The following is a 16,153-nucleotide window of genomic DNA, read 5'->3' on the forward strand; positions in this document are numbered from 1 at the left end:
CTGAGTCAAAACCTGGATGACAGCACCAGTCATCCCGTTTCATAACAAATGAAACACCCGGTGAAGGGAGGAAAGAAAGCACTCCATGGGGAAAAATGTATTTATTATGAAAAGCAGTTCCCTGCTAGATAACCGAGAGCCACCAACCCTCCCCTTAGCTGTGACTGTTGATGCAAAGGAGGAACCTGGGGGGTTAGACGGACTGGTTCCTGTTGACCGAATTCCATTCGCCAGTTTTTACGCGGAAGCGAGATGAGGCGGAGAGGCGGCTGCTCCGAGTGTCATGGCGCTAAACTGACGTGATTATCTGTAAATCTTTCAGAAAGCACTTTCTATTTTAAGTCAACCCGTGCCGGCTGGGACGTATCGCTGGCTATGTAATCACTGTAGTGTTGTGATAATGAGTTGGGGAGAGAGGGATTAAAAGATAGAGAGAGAGAGAGAGAGGGAGAGGGAGAGGGAGAGAGAGAGAGAGAGAGAGGCGTAGCTGAGAGAGTGAGTCTGGATCTTCTCTAGATGGGATGTGAACTGTGTTCCAGGAAATTGAGTTGCAGCGTGTATAAACACTGTGTTTGAGAAGACTCTGTGATGTCATCAGCTGAGAGGGAGGAAGAAGAGAGCATGAGAGGGAACAAGAGTTAAAGAGAGCGAGAGAGAGTAGGAGCAAGAAAGACGGGATAAGAGTGAGAGAGACAGAAGCATAGGTAGAGAGAGAGAGAGAGAGATAGGGAGAGAGGAGACAGAAATATAGGTAGAGAGAGAGAGGCAGAAAGAAGCATAGGTAGAGAGAGTTAGAGGGAGACAGTGAGAGGGAGCGATCCACACCACTAGCTGGACGTCTGTTTCCTGCTGGCGGTCTCCAGCTCCCTGCAGAGGTTTCCCTTGCCAGAGCCCTATTACTGATGGGTAAGGTTGCCAGCTTCTCTGCTCCTCTCTGTCCCACTTGCTCTCTGTGTGTGGAGCGAGTGCAGGCAGTGTGTGTATGGTTGTGATGAATGCTGACCTGTCTGTGTGTGTACTCGTGCTAAAGCTGACAGTGCTGATAGTGTCAGGCAGTACTGAGGGAGTCAGGCAGTCCTGCTCCATGCGTGTCTGGGGTGTGTGTTGCAATCTTTTGTGTGTGTGTGTGATAGTGTGTGTCAGGGAAGTGTGTTTTGCATTATTGTGTATTTTTGTGTGTGTGAGCAAGTGTGTTAGCATGGGCAGCATTTGTGTGTGTGTGTTCGTGTACACGTGTGTGTGTGTGTGTGTGTATATGCCTGCGTGTGTGAGTGTGTGTGTGTGTGTGTGTGCGTGCATGAATGTATTTGTTTATATGTGTGCATAAGGAGATAGGCACGGACAGTATGTGTTACAGTGTGTGTGTTTGTGTGTGTGTGTGTGTGTGTGTACAGAGAAAGGAACAGTAGCTGAGCATTAGCATGCAGGATAGATCGGCGGCTGTGCAGGGACGTTCCGCTCCACTGTGCCTCTCTCTGAGGAGAGGTCTCAGGGGTGAGAGAGGGAGGCAGAGAAAGAGCGATTGAATTACATCAGGGTGTGTGTGCGTCTTTCGCGTGTGTGTGTGTGCCTCGTGTGGTGTGTGGATATTGGGGGTGTGTGATACGGGATGTGTGGGGGCAGTTGTGCCCCTTTTGTCTGGGCACTCCCTTCAGTGGAGCAGGACACCACATGCAGACCAGTGAGATGCTGCATCTGAGATGCTTGCTATCTTGAGAACGATGTGCGTGGTGAGGATGATGAGCGGTCCTTCCTCCAGCCTGCCCTTCAAGATGTGATGTGCTCTGTTTGGCTGCATATCTAAATGCTGCTTCATAAGTCTGACAGATAGAGCCACGCGTGTGTCTCTCATGGCTGATGCCCTGCTCCGCCCTCTGGGTTTGCACAGGTAATATGAACCTTGCATGAGGCAGGGCGAGGGAGGGCAGACAGACCTGAGAGCTGAGAGCTGAGAGGGGCGGGGTCAGACAGGCTGCCTCGGGGAAGCGGCCTCCGTTGCCGTGGCGCTGTCCTCCTGTGGCTGATTGGCCCAGGCGAGGCTCGGGGGGGGGGGGGGGGGGGGGGCGGTATCAGTGTCAGGGATTCAGAGGGTGTTAATCCTAATCCCGGCCCCTGCTGTGGGATAAAGAGGCCTGGCAGTCGGCTCTGTCTGAAGCAGTGTTATAAATACAGCCACCTAATGACCTAGTTATCACAGGCTCGGTTCTCACTAATGTGCTGGCTGAGAAGGCTCAGGCTGGATGGCGTCTCCCTGCTTTTACTCGTAAACCTGACGTTAGTGTGCCAGGCCGCTGAACGCAGTGCAGAGATGAGGTACCACACGCCCCCTCCTTTTTCTTAATGTGCAGGTGCAGTAACAGGGTCTGTAACGAAAGGACTCTCTAACACACCAGGGAAGTGTTACAACCTAGGACCCTGTAACACAGCAGGGAAGTGTTACATCCAAGGACCTTGTAACACACCAGTGTGTTGTAACACACCAAGGTACTGTGGGACATCTGCAACGTGTAAATCGCCAGCACTGTGTAAAACACTGCAGCGCTGTGACACAGAGGGATGCATTTGTGTGTTTAGCCTGACGTACAGTGAAGGCGTGTGACTGACTGCGAGTGGGCAGGTGTTGTTACATAACAGCACTTACTATGCTGTAACGTCACCGGGATTATGTAATGTGCGAGGAGGCCTGGGTAATCACCTGGCGGTAACATCACGGGGGTCGCTGTGTGTTCGCCTGTGTTTACCATAAACACATCACGTTTAGTCACTGCTCTCAGCTTCATTTTCCTACATGTTTTACTTCCGCTTTTTCAATGTTCAGTGCAAGGTGCCATGTTCACATGAAATCTGCTATGATTCGTCTGAAAAGTGGACAGTCCTGATGTAAAAACCAAGGCGTCCTCTCTTGTTTCTGTGAGTTTGTGTGCCTGTGCTCAGAGGTGGAGATGCTCAGAAGCATTATTAGAACCAGACTTTGCTTGGTATCCTACTGCAGTGAGGCTCCACCCTAAAGCTAGTGAGGTAAGGATGACCTCGTCACGGGTTCCTCTCTGAGGGCAGTATGCATTAGCAGCAATGATGTGCTATTTCAGACTAGAACAGAATGGTGGGGCTTGATAGGGGAGGGAGGAGCATGGTCTGTTCTTAAAACAGCTGGACAAGCCATGGTGACTTCCTTATCTAGGGCTGTAGGACCTGCATGGCGACTCAGAAAACATTGTGTGGTGCTCTGCGAATGGTGGTGTCATCTTCTGCTCTTTGGGGACTTTACTATAACACGTTCTGCCTGTCTTGTGGAGGCTTACTCATCCGCTACTTCAGGGTTTGTGATCAGCCCGTGCACGTGGTCAATGCTTGTGAACAGGAGGGGTCAACAGCAGCCTGTTTCTAGCATGTGCCTCGCAGCTCTTCTCCCTGTGGCGCTCGTTAGATCTGACACCAGGCCGGTGGTTGAGACCAGCCTCCTCCGGCCGTTAGAATGACGCAGGGCTGACTGAAGCACCCGATCGCGGTCCGTGCCCCGGGGGCTGCCTGCTGTTTTCCTACCGCACGCGCTCATTAGCAGCCGCGGCGGCACCCCCAGGGACACGGAGATGGATCGATAGTCCCCAGCGTCCAACGCGGGCGCTGGTGGACAGCGTGTCCCCGCGGTCCCTTGGTTTTTTTTTTGCCTCTGTGAGAAAGAACAAGCGTTCTCTGTCAGGCTGCCCGCGGGAGCCAGGGAACAGAGGGGCTTCGCGGACGTCATCGGTGAATGGCGCCATCAAAGGGGGGATTGGGAGGGGTGGGCACTGGGGGGACATTTTAAATCCCAACACTGAGGCTGGAGGGGGTCAGTCTGTCTGCTCCCGTATGCTTCACTTCAGAGGTGGAATCACTGCAGGGCATGGTGGGATACAAGTAGGTTCATAGCTGGGGATGGCAGACTGATAAGGTGGTGTAAGGTAAGAAGGCAATGCCTCTTGCATTCTTAATGCTTGTTCTCAGTTAAGTGCCTTACATCTTTTATAAAGAGCTGATCAGGCTGAAACATTCCAAATTCCAAATGCTGTTTGGAATGGTGTTGCCTGATCAATGTTTCGACCAGCGACATTGTTTAGTCTTGTGTTCTTTTTCTGGTTGACTGAGGAGTTGCAGGTAAGGTGTCTGCTAATATCACAACCACGTGTGGCTGTGAAATCTGTGTAATTGCCTGAACAGACAAAAACCACAGGTTGTGGAGCTGTCAGTCAAAGTCATACTGAGGGGGGGGGGGGTGACAAAACCGTACCAAGATCCTCTTAAAGTAGAGTTTACCAGTGTCTCCTCTACAGATGATCATGCAGGTCAAGTATATGCAGTGTGTTACAGTATCAGAGATTTTGTTCTGTGGGCAGATATTTGTGAATTTAAACTAAGGGAGCTTAAGCTAAGAAGAGCTCTCTCTACATCTGGAATGGCACAGAGGCAAGGAGAGGCTGGGTATGAGATGGGCATTGATGAGAAAAACCATGCTGGAGTAGTATAGCACGCATTCATGTGGAGCTTTAACCAACTGTATTTCAACTTTGCACCTCTTAGCCTCATGTTCTGTTCTTGTACCTCTCTTGTCCTGTCTCATATCTGCCTCATTTACCTCATCTACCTGTACTCTCATTTCTCCCTCACCTCTGTCTCACCTGTTTCTCATCTTTGCCTCGTCTCTGGCTCTTCTCTTCCGCTCTTGTCCTGTCTCATCTCTGCCTCATTACAGCCTTTCTCATTTCTAACGCGTCTCTTTTCGCTCTCCACCTCCCTGTCTTCCTGCTGCCCCTGTCTCTGACCCGTGCTGCCCTTGCTAGGGAATATAGTCTTACTGCTGCAACTGTCTCTGTGTCGCCGTCTCCTTCCAGCCACACCTGTGTAACATCCACAGAAGTGCTGAGCTGCAGGTACCCGCGTGCATGCAGTGTGTGTACGCTGGCCAAATGCCCGCACGCCAAAATCCCACATACAGAAACTCCTGGCAGGTTTTTTTCGCTCTTCTTTTCAGTTTTTTTTTTTTCTTTTTTTTCCGCATGTTGCATAATTGTCTTAGGCTGCAAGGGTGGAGGGGGTGGACTCCCTTTCTTTGGGATGTCTCATCTTGTTGTCAAACGTGCGAAAACGATAACCCGATCGCTGCTGTTCGCTCAAAGGGGATCTGAGGGAAGTCCTTCCACCCCCAGGAGTTGTGGGAGGGGGATTCGGCCGCCGTCAGCCCCCTCCATCTCAATGCACTCTTTGTGATCTCTGCGTGCGTCACAGTGCTGATTTCGGGCCTTTATCAGGATGGCATGAAAAGGGGTTTCTCTTGGCAGCCACAGAATGCTCGCGCAACACAAGCCTCTGCACTTGTGAGAAGCTTTTGTTCGCCGCAAGTCTCCATCGGCGAGCTGTTTCGCGCTTCAGCTTGTGGCCTTTGAGGCGGAGTGGCGTGGCGTGGTGGGTGGGGGGAGGAGATGGCAGCAGGTCAGGGGATGAGTATTTTATGCATGGTATTACGATGTGTTTTGGTTTCTGTGTAGTGTACTTGGCTTCTGTCAGAGTGCACAAGTTAACTTGTGGTAGGGCTCGAATAGTGTTATGCTCACACTCACTGGTCTGGGGAGTGTAGCCTGGTCTCACACTTGCTCATTTAAATTGAATGTATACACTTATATTCTTTTGTGCTGGAGGTCGCTCTGGATAAGAACATCTGCTAAATGCATGTAATGTAATGTAATGAGTATGGGCAGTGACCTCAACTGTCCCCACTAGGTCATACACATGCATGGCAGATCATGTCCACCCCTCAGCAATGCTGGTCAGTTTTTTTTTTTCCTGGTTACTGTATGTACAGTTAGGTCGTGTCCACATCATCTGTTTCAGCAGGAAACACATGTAAACCTGGTGGCATTCATAACTGCCTTCAAAACACGATTTCCGTTTGATACGGTTAAACGTTTTCTTTGATATGACGCACAGAAACATACACAGGATGAGGTCAAAGATAAAGGCGCATGATACACACATACATAAGCAACCGTGGTGAAAGAAATAACTGGCTGATTTCGTTGATGCAGTTTTCCCAAAAGGGTTTCAGAAAAGCATTGCAGGTTTATCTGAACTGTAATGTAGTGGGATTATTTGAAATGGTAGTGCTTATGCACAGAGGTGAAGCGGAGATGCTTTCACCAGGGAGGTGAGGCCTGCGGCAGGCCTCAGCCTGGGTATTTCCTGAAGCATCAGGCCCAGCGGTGTAGTGGTTTCCCATACCCGGGACTCCCCTGAGCCCTGAGGTTGCACCTCAACTCTCTGATCCTCTCCTCCTGAGGCATTGTGGGATGCCGCAGCGTGAGTGTGTGTGTGTTCATATGTGTGCTTGTGTGTGTTTGGAGTGTGGGGATGTGGGTTCCATATTCTACGTAGTTATTTTCACAGGACCTTGACCTAGTCACAGACATTTCAAGCTAGTTACTCATAGCTTTGTGATAGGAAGGAGATTCTGGGATCCCAGTTTCTTTCAATAGCAATAATTCTGTGTTAAACCCCAAAATTGCTGAATTAATGGTTATTAGCAGTTTTATGTCATATTTATGTCTTTCATTTGTGTGTGTACCAGCGTGAGTGTACGTGTACCAGTCTTTGGATGACAGATTGTTGTTGGTCTAATGGTAAGCAGGACTGTGAAGGACTCCCTGGCAGCGCTCGGTAGTGGACGGCGGTGGTGTTCTCTCTGTGTGATGGCAGTCCTCTCGCCCCGCAGTGGACGTGAGCGCGATGCTGCCCCTGCACGTGCCCCCCGCCGCCATCCCCATGGACCTGCGCACGGAGCCGCAGACGGCCGCGCTGCCGGGTGAGCCGGGCGAGCCCGGCGAGCAGCAGCTGAGGCACGAGCTGCTGGCGCTCAAGCAGAAGCAGCAGATCCAGAGGCAGCTGCTGGTGGCCGAGTTCCAGCGGCAGCACGAGCAGCTCTCCCGCCAGCACGAGACCCAGCTGCAGGAGCACATCAAGGTAGGGCGGGTCGCCCCGGGGCTGCCCTCTCCTCACCCCGCACCCCTTCTCTCTGCTCTCTCCTCTTCTGCCTCGTCTCTCCAACCTGCCCTTTTGTCTTTCCCCTCTTTCTTCCTCCCCTCCTACTGTTCTCTGTCCTGCCGTGTTCAGTGTCCTCATCTTTGGCCTTTGAGGGTGAAGTGCCCCGTAACGTCCATGTTTGCGACAGGGTTTGAGGGACAGCTTACCTCCTGTCTGCTTAGAGAGCACAGAAATCGTTTCTTTAAACCGTCTGCATGTGTCTGTTCCAGAGATGGGACAGGAAACAAAACATTCCCATTAATGTGAATCCAGTGAAGTCAGTCAGATCCCAGTCAGGGGAATGTTACTAAGGTCAGAAAGAATCATACTGCACTTGCTCCAGCACCATCCAGCAACCATGTTCCATTGCACACACAGCTGTTTGTAAAGAGTCAAAAGAAATTTTGTTGTCAGCCCATCCATATACAAGTATACAGTAGGGTTAAAATAACGTTTCCCTGGGACCCATGGTGCTACATTCAGTCAGTCTGCTAGAGCAGTGATCTGAGGGATCTGGCTACCTGAGCATAGTGAGCCATAATGCTGATTAAGGGCCTGTAATACGCAGTTGTACAGATGTGCTGTGATACCTGGTGCTGGGAGGTGTTTAACTAGGCCTGGAATGGCAATGTGGGGCAGAACTGGACTATAGAGAGGCTAGGAGACATCTAAGGGGCTAGGGCTGATGGAGGGAGAGAGAGAAAGATAAAGAGATAAAAGGGAAATAGGGAGAGGGAAAGTGGGAAAATAGAGTGGGGGGAAAAGAGGAAAATGGAGAGTGAGACAGTGGAGACAGTGAGAAAGAGAGAGAAAAGTAAAGGGGGGGGGGGGGGTAGACCAAGGCAACCCTCAGACCACTGAGCATCACAGCTCAGAATTACACATCCGAATGACGCGTGAATTAGCAATTCATCAGGATTAGTGACAGGAATGGGCACATGAGGAGAAAAATGCATCATAGCTGAAGGTTAGTGGGGGGAAAAGGGGAAGAGAGCTAGCAGACAGGATGGGAGAGGGAGGGAAGCAGGGACGGACAGATTCAAACACTCAAGCAGTTTGAGTGCCTGACATGACTGAGTGAAGCTGCTGCGGTGTATGTGCTATGCAGCAGTGTTTTCGCCCTGAGCCGGTGTGCGGTATCCAAGAGCTTGTGTTGGGCCAGCTGTGAGGCGAGAGGCGCAGCTGTCTTCTCATGTTCGCCAGGAGCTCAGCGCTGTCCTGTCGGTGTCACACACTGGGAGCATAACGCAGCCAATTAACACCATGCTCAGAGCCTCGGGTGTTTCCGCTGAGAGTCGAAGGCAGATGCGTTTGATTAGCATTTTCGGCGTAATCTGCAGAACACGTACACAGAAGTTAGCAAGTCTGAAGTGTTAGTTTAAGAAGAAAGCATACGCAAAAGTTCATGTAGGAGTGATAATTTGATCACCACAGTAGATCTCACTCCATGCCCTCATTGGCGCATATCATAGTGAAGAGCGAGCTAAAAAGTCTGTCCTCATCCTTTTCAGGATGAAGACTGAGAATCCAAGTCAACACTTAACAGTTGTCAGACTAATGATTGACCGCCATGCCCTCTGTGCACAAGGCTGACTAATTATGGCCATTTATTATGGCCAGTCTTTTTGAGACACATTAATGCAAACCAATGTCAAAATGTTCCAAGTATAACTGTTCATTGCTGTAAGGTGTGGGGTGTTTCAGATTTTTGTGACTTCGTAGTACTTCCAGTAAGAGACAGTGAATGGCCATTTTGGCTTCCCTCATCATCACCCTCTCTAGCTCTCACTCTCTTACCTTATTGCCCTGACCCTCTCACCCTATCGCCCTCTCACCCTCTTAATCTCCTACCTGTCGCCCTCTTAATGTTCTACCCTCTCACCCTCCCGCCCTCAGCTGCAGCATCAGCAGAAGCTGCTGGCTGTGAGGAGAGCCCTCACTCTCTCACCCTGTCACCTTCTTAATCTCCTACCTTCTCACTCTATGACCCTCTGACCCTATCGCCCTCTCGCCCTTTTAATCTCCTACCTGTCGCCCTGCTAATCTCCCTCCCTCTCACCTTCTTAATGTGCTACCCTCTCACCCTCTCGCCCTCCGCTGCAGCATCAGCAGAAGCTGCTGGCTGTGAGGAGAGCCCTCACTCGCTCACCCTATCACCCTCTTAACCTCCTACCCTCTCACTCTGTGACCCTCTCGCCCCATCGCTCACTCACCTTCTTAATCTCCCACCTGTCGCCCTGTTAATCTCCCTCTCCCTCGCCCTCTTAATGTGCTACCCTCTCGCTCCCTCTCGCCCTCCGCTGCAGCACCAGCAGGAGCTGCTGGCTCTGAAGCACCAGCAGGAGCTGCTGGAGCACCAGCGCAAGATGGAGAAGCAGCGGCTGGAGCAGGAGCTGGAGAAGCAGCACCGCGAGCGCAAGCTGGAGCTGCTCAAGAACAAGGAGCGCGGCCAGGAGAGTGAGTGCCCACGTCCGTCCCCTGAGGTCGCAGTGTCCGTTTACCTCAGAGTGATCTGCCTCCCAGATCGCTGATACATCATTGTAATAAAGCCGTCACCTGAAGCGTTTCAATGCTTGTGTTCAAACCGCTGCGCAGTGTGTGGATTTCTCCACTGGGGTGTAACGATGCTCAGTAAAAAACAGAATTAACAATTTCCACTCCTTCAGACAGTCCATTGACAAGAAATGGTAATCATTCAAGTCAACAGTAGAATTCAAGTGTACCAGTTCATCAGTGTGGTGTAGTGAGAAGGCCACATAACCGAAAAAGGTTGCTGGCTCAATACTCTGAACAGGCACTGTGGTAGGACTGTTTGACAAGATTCTTAACCCACAATTGCCTGAGTAAATGTCCAGTTCTGTAAATGGATAAAATTGTAACATTGTAAGTTGCTCTGGACAAGAGTGTCTGCGAAATGACAATGATGCAATGTAATGTAATCATGGCTGCTCCGGATGTTTTTTTCCAGATCATGGTTTACATTACGGTCATTGTCATCAAATGAGAGCTTGAGATTATTTGCTGATTATCTGAAGTGCAAAATGACAAGAATGAAGTGAATATTTACCTTGGAAGAATGGGTTTTTGGATGCCAAGTTGCTGCTCCTAACCAGGCTAGCTGGGAAATTGTCCAGACAAATGCCTTCTCTTCCAGAGAAAACCCCGTAACAGGAAGTGGAGTCATGCAATAGGCTGTGGCAGTGCTGGGTGTCTTCTCTCTCTGACTGCGGTCTCTTTCTGCCCAGGTGCGGTCGCCAGCACGGAGGTGAAGATGAGGCTCCAGGAGTTTGTGCTGAATAAGAAGAAGGCCCTGGCTCAGAGAAACCTCAACCACTGCTTGCCTAGCGACCCTCGCCTCTGGTATTGCATTACATTGCTTTTTAATTACATTACTGGCGTTACATTGCGTTGTGTGCACTAGGTAGGAGCTAGTGCGTACAAATACCCAGTGAGGTCCAAACTATATTAATTTCTTTTTAAACCCCTTTGTTTTGTAATATGGGTGAGCCTGCCGAAGTGTCCACGATCAAAAGTAATGGAGTTCTTCCTCGGTTTGAGACGGGTTGGTTGTGACCTAACCTTCTCTTTGTTGAACACATACAAAGACCAAATATGAAGCACGTTTCCCCTCATTCTTCTGATCTTCATTTCTTTCATGACTGGCACCTTTCCGCTCCCTGAAGCAGTGCTGGAATCTATTGTGCCGAGGTGAAAAAAGAAAAAGGAATAAGACGTTTTTTGTCTTCTGCTTTTTAATATTTGAAGAGATGTCACCTAACAGACCCTCTTTTTTTTTTCCCGCGCGGCAGATGCATGAATGAGTTCTGGAGGCCTCTTTATGAATGAGGATCTGTCAGGAACTGAGCGCAGTCTGCCTTATTACGTATTCACCCTGCGAACCCCGAACTTCCCCCGTCTCCCGGTGATAAAAAAAAACAAAGGACCGCTTTCAAGTGCCGATGATGAATATTAACGTGTTGATGTGCTCCTCTCTTCCCCTCCTCCCACCCGCCCTCCCTCCGTCGCTCCTGCGCTCCGCTGCGCCCTTTCATGTGGAGAGATCGGGGAAAGGGAGATAATTATTCCCTCTCTCTGCAGGCAGCTCGGAGCTCCACTCTCTATCCTTACCCTTGTGTGTTAGTGAAAGTTCGTTAGTGACAGCGCGTTCATGAGTTGATTAGCAAAGGAGTGCCAGGGAGGTAATTTTAATTATGTTAGTTCGCTAACGTACGTGAGTGAAGGCGTGCGAGTGGAATTGTCCTCGTAAGGTGTTTCTAGTGTAGTCATGAAAGTTTGTTAGCCAAGGTGCCTCAGTGAAAGCGTGTTTGTGAAAGTTTGGGAGTGAAAGTCTGCTCTCATTACCAGTGCAGGGGGTGACCCTTCTGGGGCAGTGCTGGGTGGGCCACACCCACTTTGACCCAGCCTCTCGAGTTACAATGTTTAGAGCTCTTTCGGGACGATTTGGGCCATGGTTGTGTTTCAGCTGGGTCACTTGTATCACTCAACACCATTCAGCACTACAATAAACTGAAGTAAACAACAGTTCCATTCTAAAGCTGATTAAAATAGAAACTTGGAAAAACAACGCACCAGGTTATAGCCTTATGAAAGTGGTTTGCTTTTAGCTGATGTGTGATGGGGCTGCCTTGATTACAGCAGTGTTTGTTCAGCTGGTGTCCCACCAGAGGAATCAGAGATGCAAAACAAAGCAGTCCAAATGTCATGTGTTAAAGGAAGTGATGTTTCGATAGCAGCAGTCCAAGGCTCAATAAAACCAGTCTCTGGACTTGAGACACTAGACCAAATGTGTGGTTAGATGAGGGTAAAAGCACACCAGGTTAATATAGCTGGAATGAGAGAATCGCAGCTTACCTGGCACACCCTAGCATAGGGATTGCTGGGACACTCCTGAACCTGAACCTATCCTGTCCATCCTCATAGGGCTGTATCCAGCAGGGGCATGTGTTTTGGTCCTCTCTGATGCTCCCATCTAACGCATGTCTGTGGCCGCATCTCTGTCTCCACACAGGAAGAGGCAGCACAGCTCTCTGGACCAGAGCTCCCCTCCCCAAACTGGGCTTTCAGCCGCTTACAACCACCTCCTCCTGGGGATCTACGACCCCAAAGACGATTTCCCGCTCCGCAAGACAGGTAACACCCCAGGGTCACCTCAGCCAAACACCCTGGTGCTCCCTTTTGGTCTGTAGGTTGGAAGTCGGGGTTATTGCCATCTGGGTGGAGATCCAATGAGTCTCACTCCTGAGCAGAGAAGGTGAACAGGGTGCCCCTTCAAAGGCTTCCATTGGCTGTAGCAAGACTGCGGTGGACATACGATTGGTCACAAAGGAAGGCCCAACATGACACGAGCACTTGCCGATTGATCAGAGATTCCTAGAACAATGTTCCAACCAGGCAGAAGGCTCAGGACATGCACTCCAGGACTTTTGGCTCCAGCTGTCAATGATCTTGCTACAGAGTAACAAGGTACTTTTAAAACAAAGGTACACAAATTGGCCAGTGCACTCCAATATCATGCCTTGGCTTGCAGTGATGCTCTCCTCTGGATGTGAATTTTTACTGCGCCAAGGGGAACTAGAGGATAAAGATAATGTAGCCTCTGTGGGTGCAGATAGACCTGACCTGCAGGTAGACTCAGTATACAGAATGTGTAGTGGAACCAATATATATCTGACAGCTGATACGCTGCGGAACATTTCCTAGTGACTAATACTTCCTTATAAATGGTGAAATAAAGGAATGTCCAAGAAAGTAATTACAGGGCTCACATGCACGGTGTGTTTGTTTTGTCTCTGTTCGCCTTGGGTCTGAGTCGTGCCTCCCTCTTTTTCCTGTGGGTGTTTGTGAAATAGCTCTGATTCTTGGCAGGCCGTTCCGAACAGTGTCTGCTCCAGATATTCCTCAGATGCAATAAACCGGTGGACGACATCTCTTTTCACAGTTTCACTGTTTTAATGGTACGCGGCCAGGGCTGTGTGTTGATGCGGGTGGTCAGGACGAAAAACAAAGCAACAGCAGCAGCAACCACCAGGAGTGGAGGGATATCGGTGGCACTCTGAGTACTGAAGAGGTCCCGTTTTCTGTGGTTCTACTTCAGGCTTTCATTTGGCCCGCTGTAAAGCAGAGATCTGCATCGTAGTTACTTCGCAGCAGCGGTTACCGTGTTGTGTTTTGCCCACCGTTCAGATCCACCAAAGTGTCCAGACCAAAGACTTTTCATCGATTGTAGATATCCTGTAGATGATCTCTTTGTTCTCTTATCAGTATTATCAGCATTCATTTTGTTTTTCTGTTTAAGTAATGTGGCTATATATCAGTGACAGCGAGGGATATTGTTGAAAAATGTATCTGGTTTATAAGCCACTGTAAATGTCCTCCTTTGCAGTTCGAACAGTAGTTAATGCTACTAGAATGACTTACCCAGGCTTACTTGATGCATTGGCTTATGTGGTATCAGTTTTATCCTACAGAAAGATATTTTATTGGAATGCTTTCATATATGAATATAAATGGCTTATCATTATTGGAAGGGATTTCTGGTAATATGAGCTGTCTTCTGTTGAATCATAACAGGTTTTACTGATTTCTATAAATCTCTCCTTTGTTAACGTTGCACGATCCGCTGCTGTCTAAATGTATTCAGAAGCAAGTGAGCTTTAGGAGGACTTTATTCAGATTGTAAAATGATAAAATTCTGTGCTTGGCGAAACCATGCCTCATTGACTGCCCTTCGTGACAAAGAGAAGATCAATGACATATTCTTCACCTTGGAGCTCAGTAGTCAGTGACTGTTGTGTGTGTTCTGACCGCGTTATGAAGAGGGCATGATAATGGTACCGCTTGTCAGGTAATTCCAGGTGTGTTTTACAGAGAGCGGCTTGTGGCTTGTTTTCCTGCCACACAATTCAGCTCAGATTAGACGAAGGCAGAGCCGTAGGGCAGGCATGTCATCTGCTGCTGATTAGAGTACCTGCCTGCCTGAAGCAGCAGTGCCTTTCCTGTTGTGAGTTTCAGACAGCAAGCTGGGTTTCCTCTTGAAAGCGAACTATAGTGGAATTAAGTGGTAATGGCTTTAAACAGAACCGTGTGTGTGTGTGTGTGTGTGTGTGTGTGTGTGTGTGTGTGTGTGTGTGCGCGTGTGTGCGCGTGTGTGCGTGTGTGTGCGCGTGTGTGCGTGTGTGTGCGTGTGTGTGCGTGTGTGTGCGTGTGTGCGTGTGCGTGTCTGTGTCAATGTGTGTATGTACTGCAGGTTATATAAATGAGTGAATGCACACGTGAATAAACAAACCTCTGAATGAATGAATTAATGACACGCCCGCCCCCCCCCCCCCCCTCCCCTCCCCCCGCAGCCTCGGAGCCCAATCTGAAGCTGCGCTCGCGGCTGAAGCAGAAGGTGACGGAGCAGAGGAGCAGCCCGCTGCTGCGCAGGAAGGACAGCCCCTTCGGCACCGCCAAGAAGCGCTCGCTGGACATGGCGGGTACGCCGCCGGCACCAACGCCGCTCCCCCCGAGCTCGCAACGCGGGTCGGGGGCACAGAGGGGGTCCTGACGTGGCCAGTGTCAGGCTTTGACCCAAAGCGCAGAGTGATTCATTGGAAGCGATTCCTGCCGAGTCTCTGAGGAGCACCGTTAGCGGGGCTTGCTACAGGGCGCTGTTAGCCTGGCCTATACTTGTGGCTTAACTGAAGCTCTAAATCTGTGCTAGACAAGCAGCAGGAGGTGCAGTGTAACACATCTGTAGTAACTCATCAATTCACAGTCTTGTAGGAATGGCTTGAGTGAATCTCAACAAAAACTGTTTTCACTCTTTCAGATGTATGTATTTTAAACCTCATCGGTTTGTATGTTTTCACACTGAGTGGTTTATGCAGTTTTACAGTAAAGGGTGTGCATATATTTCAATTATTTATGCGTTTTCACACTTATTTACATATTGTCACACTGATTTGTGTGTATATTTTCACTGTCACCAATGTGTGTATTTTTACACTTTTTGATTTGTAGATTCGGCCTGCAGCAGTGCCCCTGGCTCCGGCCCAAGCTCACCCAGCAACAGCTCCAACAGCATCACCAATGAGAATGGCATCACTGGCTCCGCCTCTAGCAGCCCTCTTGAGGTAAGCCCTTACTGCTACTCTCTCACTCACACCTGGGACCTAACTCAGTAGCAACCTTTCGTCTGCTACTGATAACAGAGCGAATGTTCATCAACTCCGTGATTGTTGGCGTGACCATGTGCAGTCAACCACTGACTTGTTTGATCCAGTTTGATCCAGCTTTACAGTGAGATTCTTTACAGTGTTTGCCAGAAAACACTTTTATGTGGTCAGTACAACCACACAGCTAAAATATGAGACTGCCTCAGCGTTTGACTTGCAGTTATGACCTGTCATAAGTTTGTCTCTGAATTGAGATGGCCGTGTCTCTAACCACTCATAGTGTCAGGGCCTGAGAGAGAGGTGTGTGTTACAGCACAGAGAGTCAGGCCGAGTCAGGTCCACGTGAGACAGGCACCTGCAGGGGTCCTGTTCATTTGTCCCTGTGTGTTGCAGACATCCCTCGGTCACAGGCTGACCGGTCACGAGGGCCCCTTGAGCCAGCTGTCCCTCTACACCTCCCCCTCTCTCCCAAATATCACCCTGGGCCTGCCAGCCTCTGGGCCCTCCAGCGTGAGTTTCTCTCTCTCTCTTCTCTCCCTTTCTTCTCCTCCGTCACCATGAGAGTGACTGCCTGCCATTGAGGGCACCCAGGGTGGGAAACAAAATTCATCTTGTGTGTTTGACCTCCTTTTGGGTCAAAAGAGATGTCCCAAAGTGGAATGTAGTTGTTACCCTCTGTGGCTAATTCATTAACTTAATTAATCCGTCAGCCAATTAATCCCCCAACTTAATGAATCTCTTTGTTTTGTTCCCCCCACATCAGCATAATAAACAATGCATCAGGAGAGACATTAAATATAACGAATCATAAAATATTTTCCTCAGGGTCCTCAGAAGGCAGCAGTGGGGAAAATAGAAGCTCAAAGGTTTTAAGGTTTTTAAATTTCACAGATGTGTACACTGCTCACAAAAGGCCTCTCCTCAGA

General features: G+C 49.5%; 1 protein-coding gene across 2 annotated transcripts in view; it reads left to right on the top strand.

Annotated features, from left to right (window-relative positions):
* The window catches only part of LOC118788856 (histone deacetylase 4-like), a 72,913-nt gene that overhangs the window by 27,963 nt on the left and 28,797 nt on the right, over nucleotides 1-16,153 (top strand). The window contains exons 1-8 of one of the 2 annotated variants that reach the window (XM_036545008.1): nucleotides 3,849-3,941; nucleotides 6,743-6,990; nucleotides 9,357-9,507; nucleotides 10,296-10,410; nucleotides 12,080-12,201; nucleotides 14,418-14,546; nucleotides 15,073-15,185; nucleotides 15,621-15,737. In XM_036545008.1, the coding sequence (XP_036400901.1) occupies nucleotides 6,757-6,990; nucleotides 9,357-9,507; nucleotides 10,296-10,410; nucleotides 12,080-12,201; nucleotides 14,418-14,546; nucleotides 15,073-15,185; nucleotides 15,621-15,737 (981 nt within the window). In that variant the 5' untranslated portion in view covers nucleotides 3,849-3,941; nucleotides 6,743-6,756. Of the gene's footprint in view, nucleotides 1-3,848; nucleotides 3,942-6,742; nucleotides 6,991-9,356; nucleotides 9,508-10,295; nucleotides 10,411-12,079; nucleotides 12,202-14,417; nucleotides 14,547-15,072; nucleotides 15,186-15,620; nucleotides 15,738-16,153 lie in introns of those variants that run through there. The other variant, XM_036545007.1, reaches the window with a different exon arrangement.

This window comes from Megalops cyprinoides, chromosome 14, assembly GCF_013368585.1.
Source record: "Megalops cyprinoides isolate fMegCyp1 chromosome 14, fMegCyp1.pri, whole genome shotgun sequence".
NCBI lineage: Eukaryota > Metazoa > Chordata > Actinopteri > Elopiformes > Megalopidae > Megalops > Megalops cyprinoides.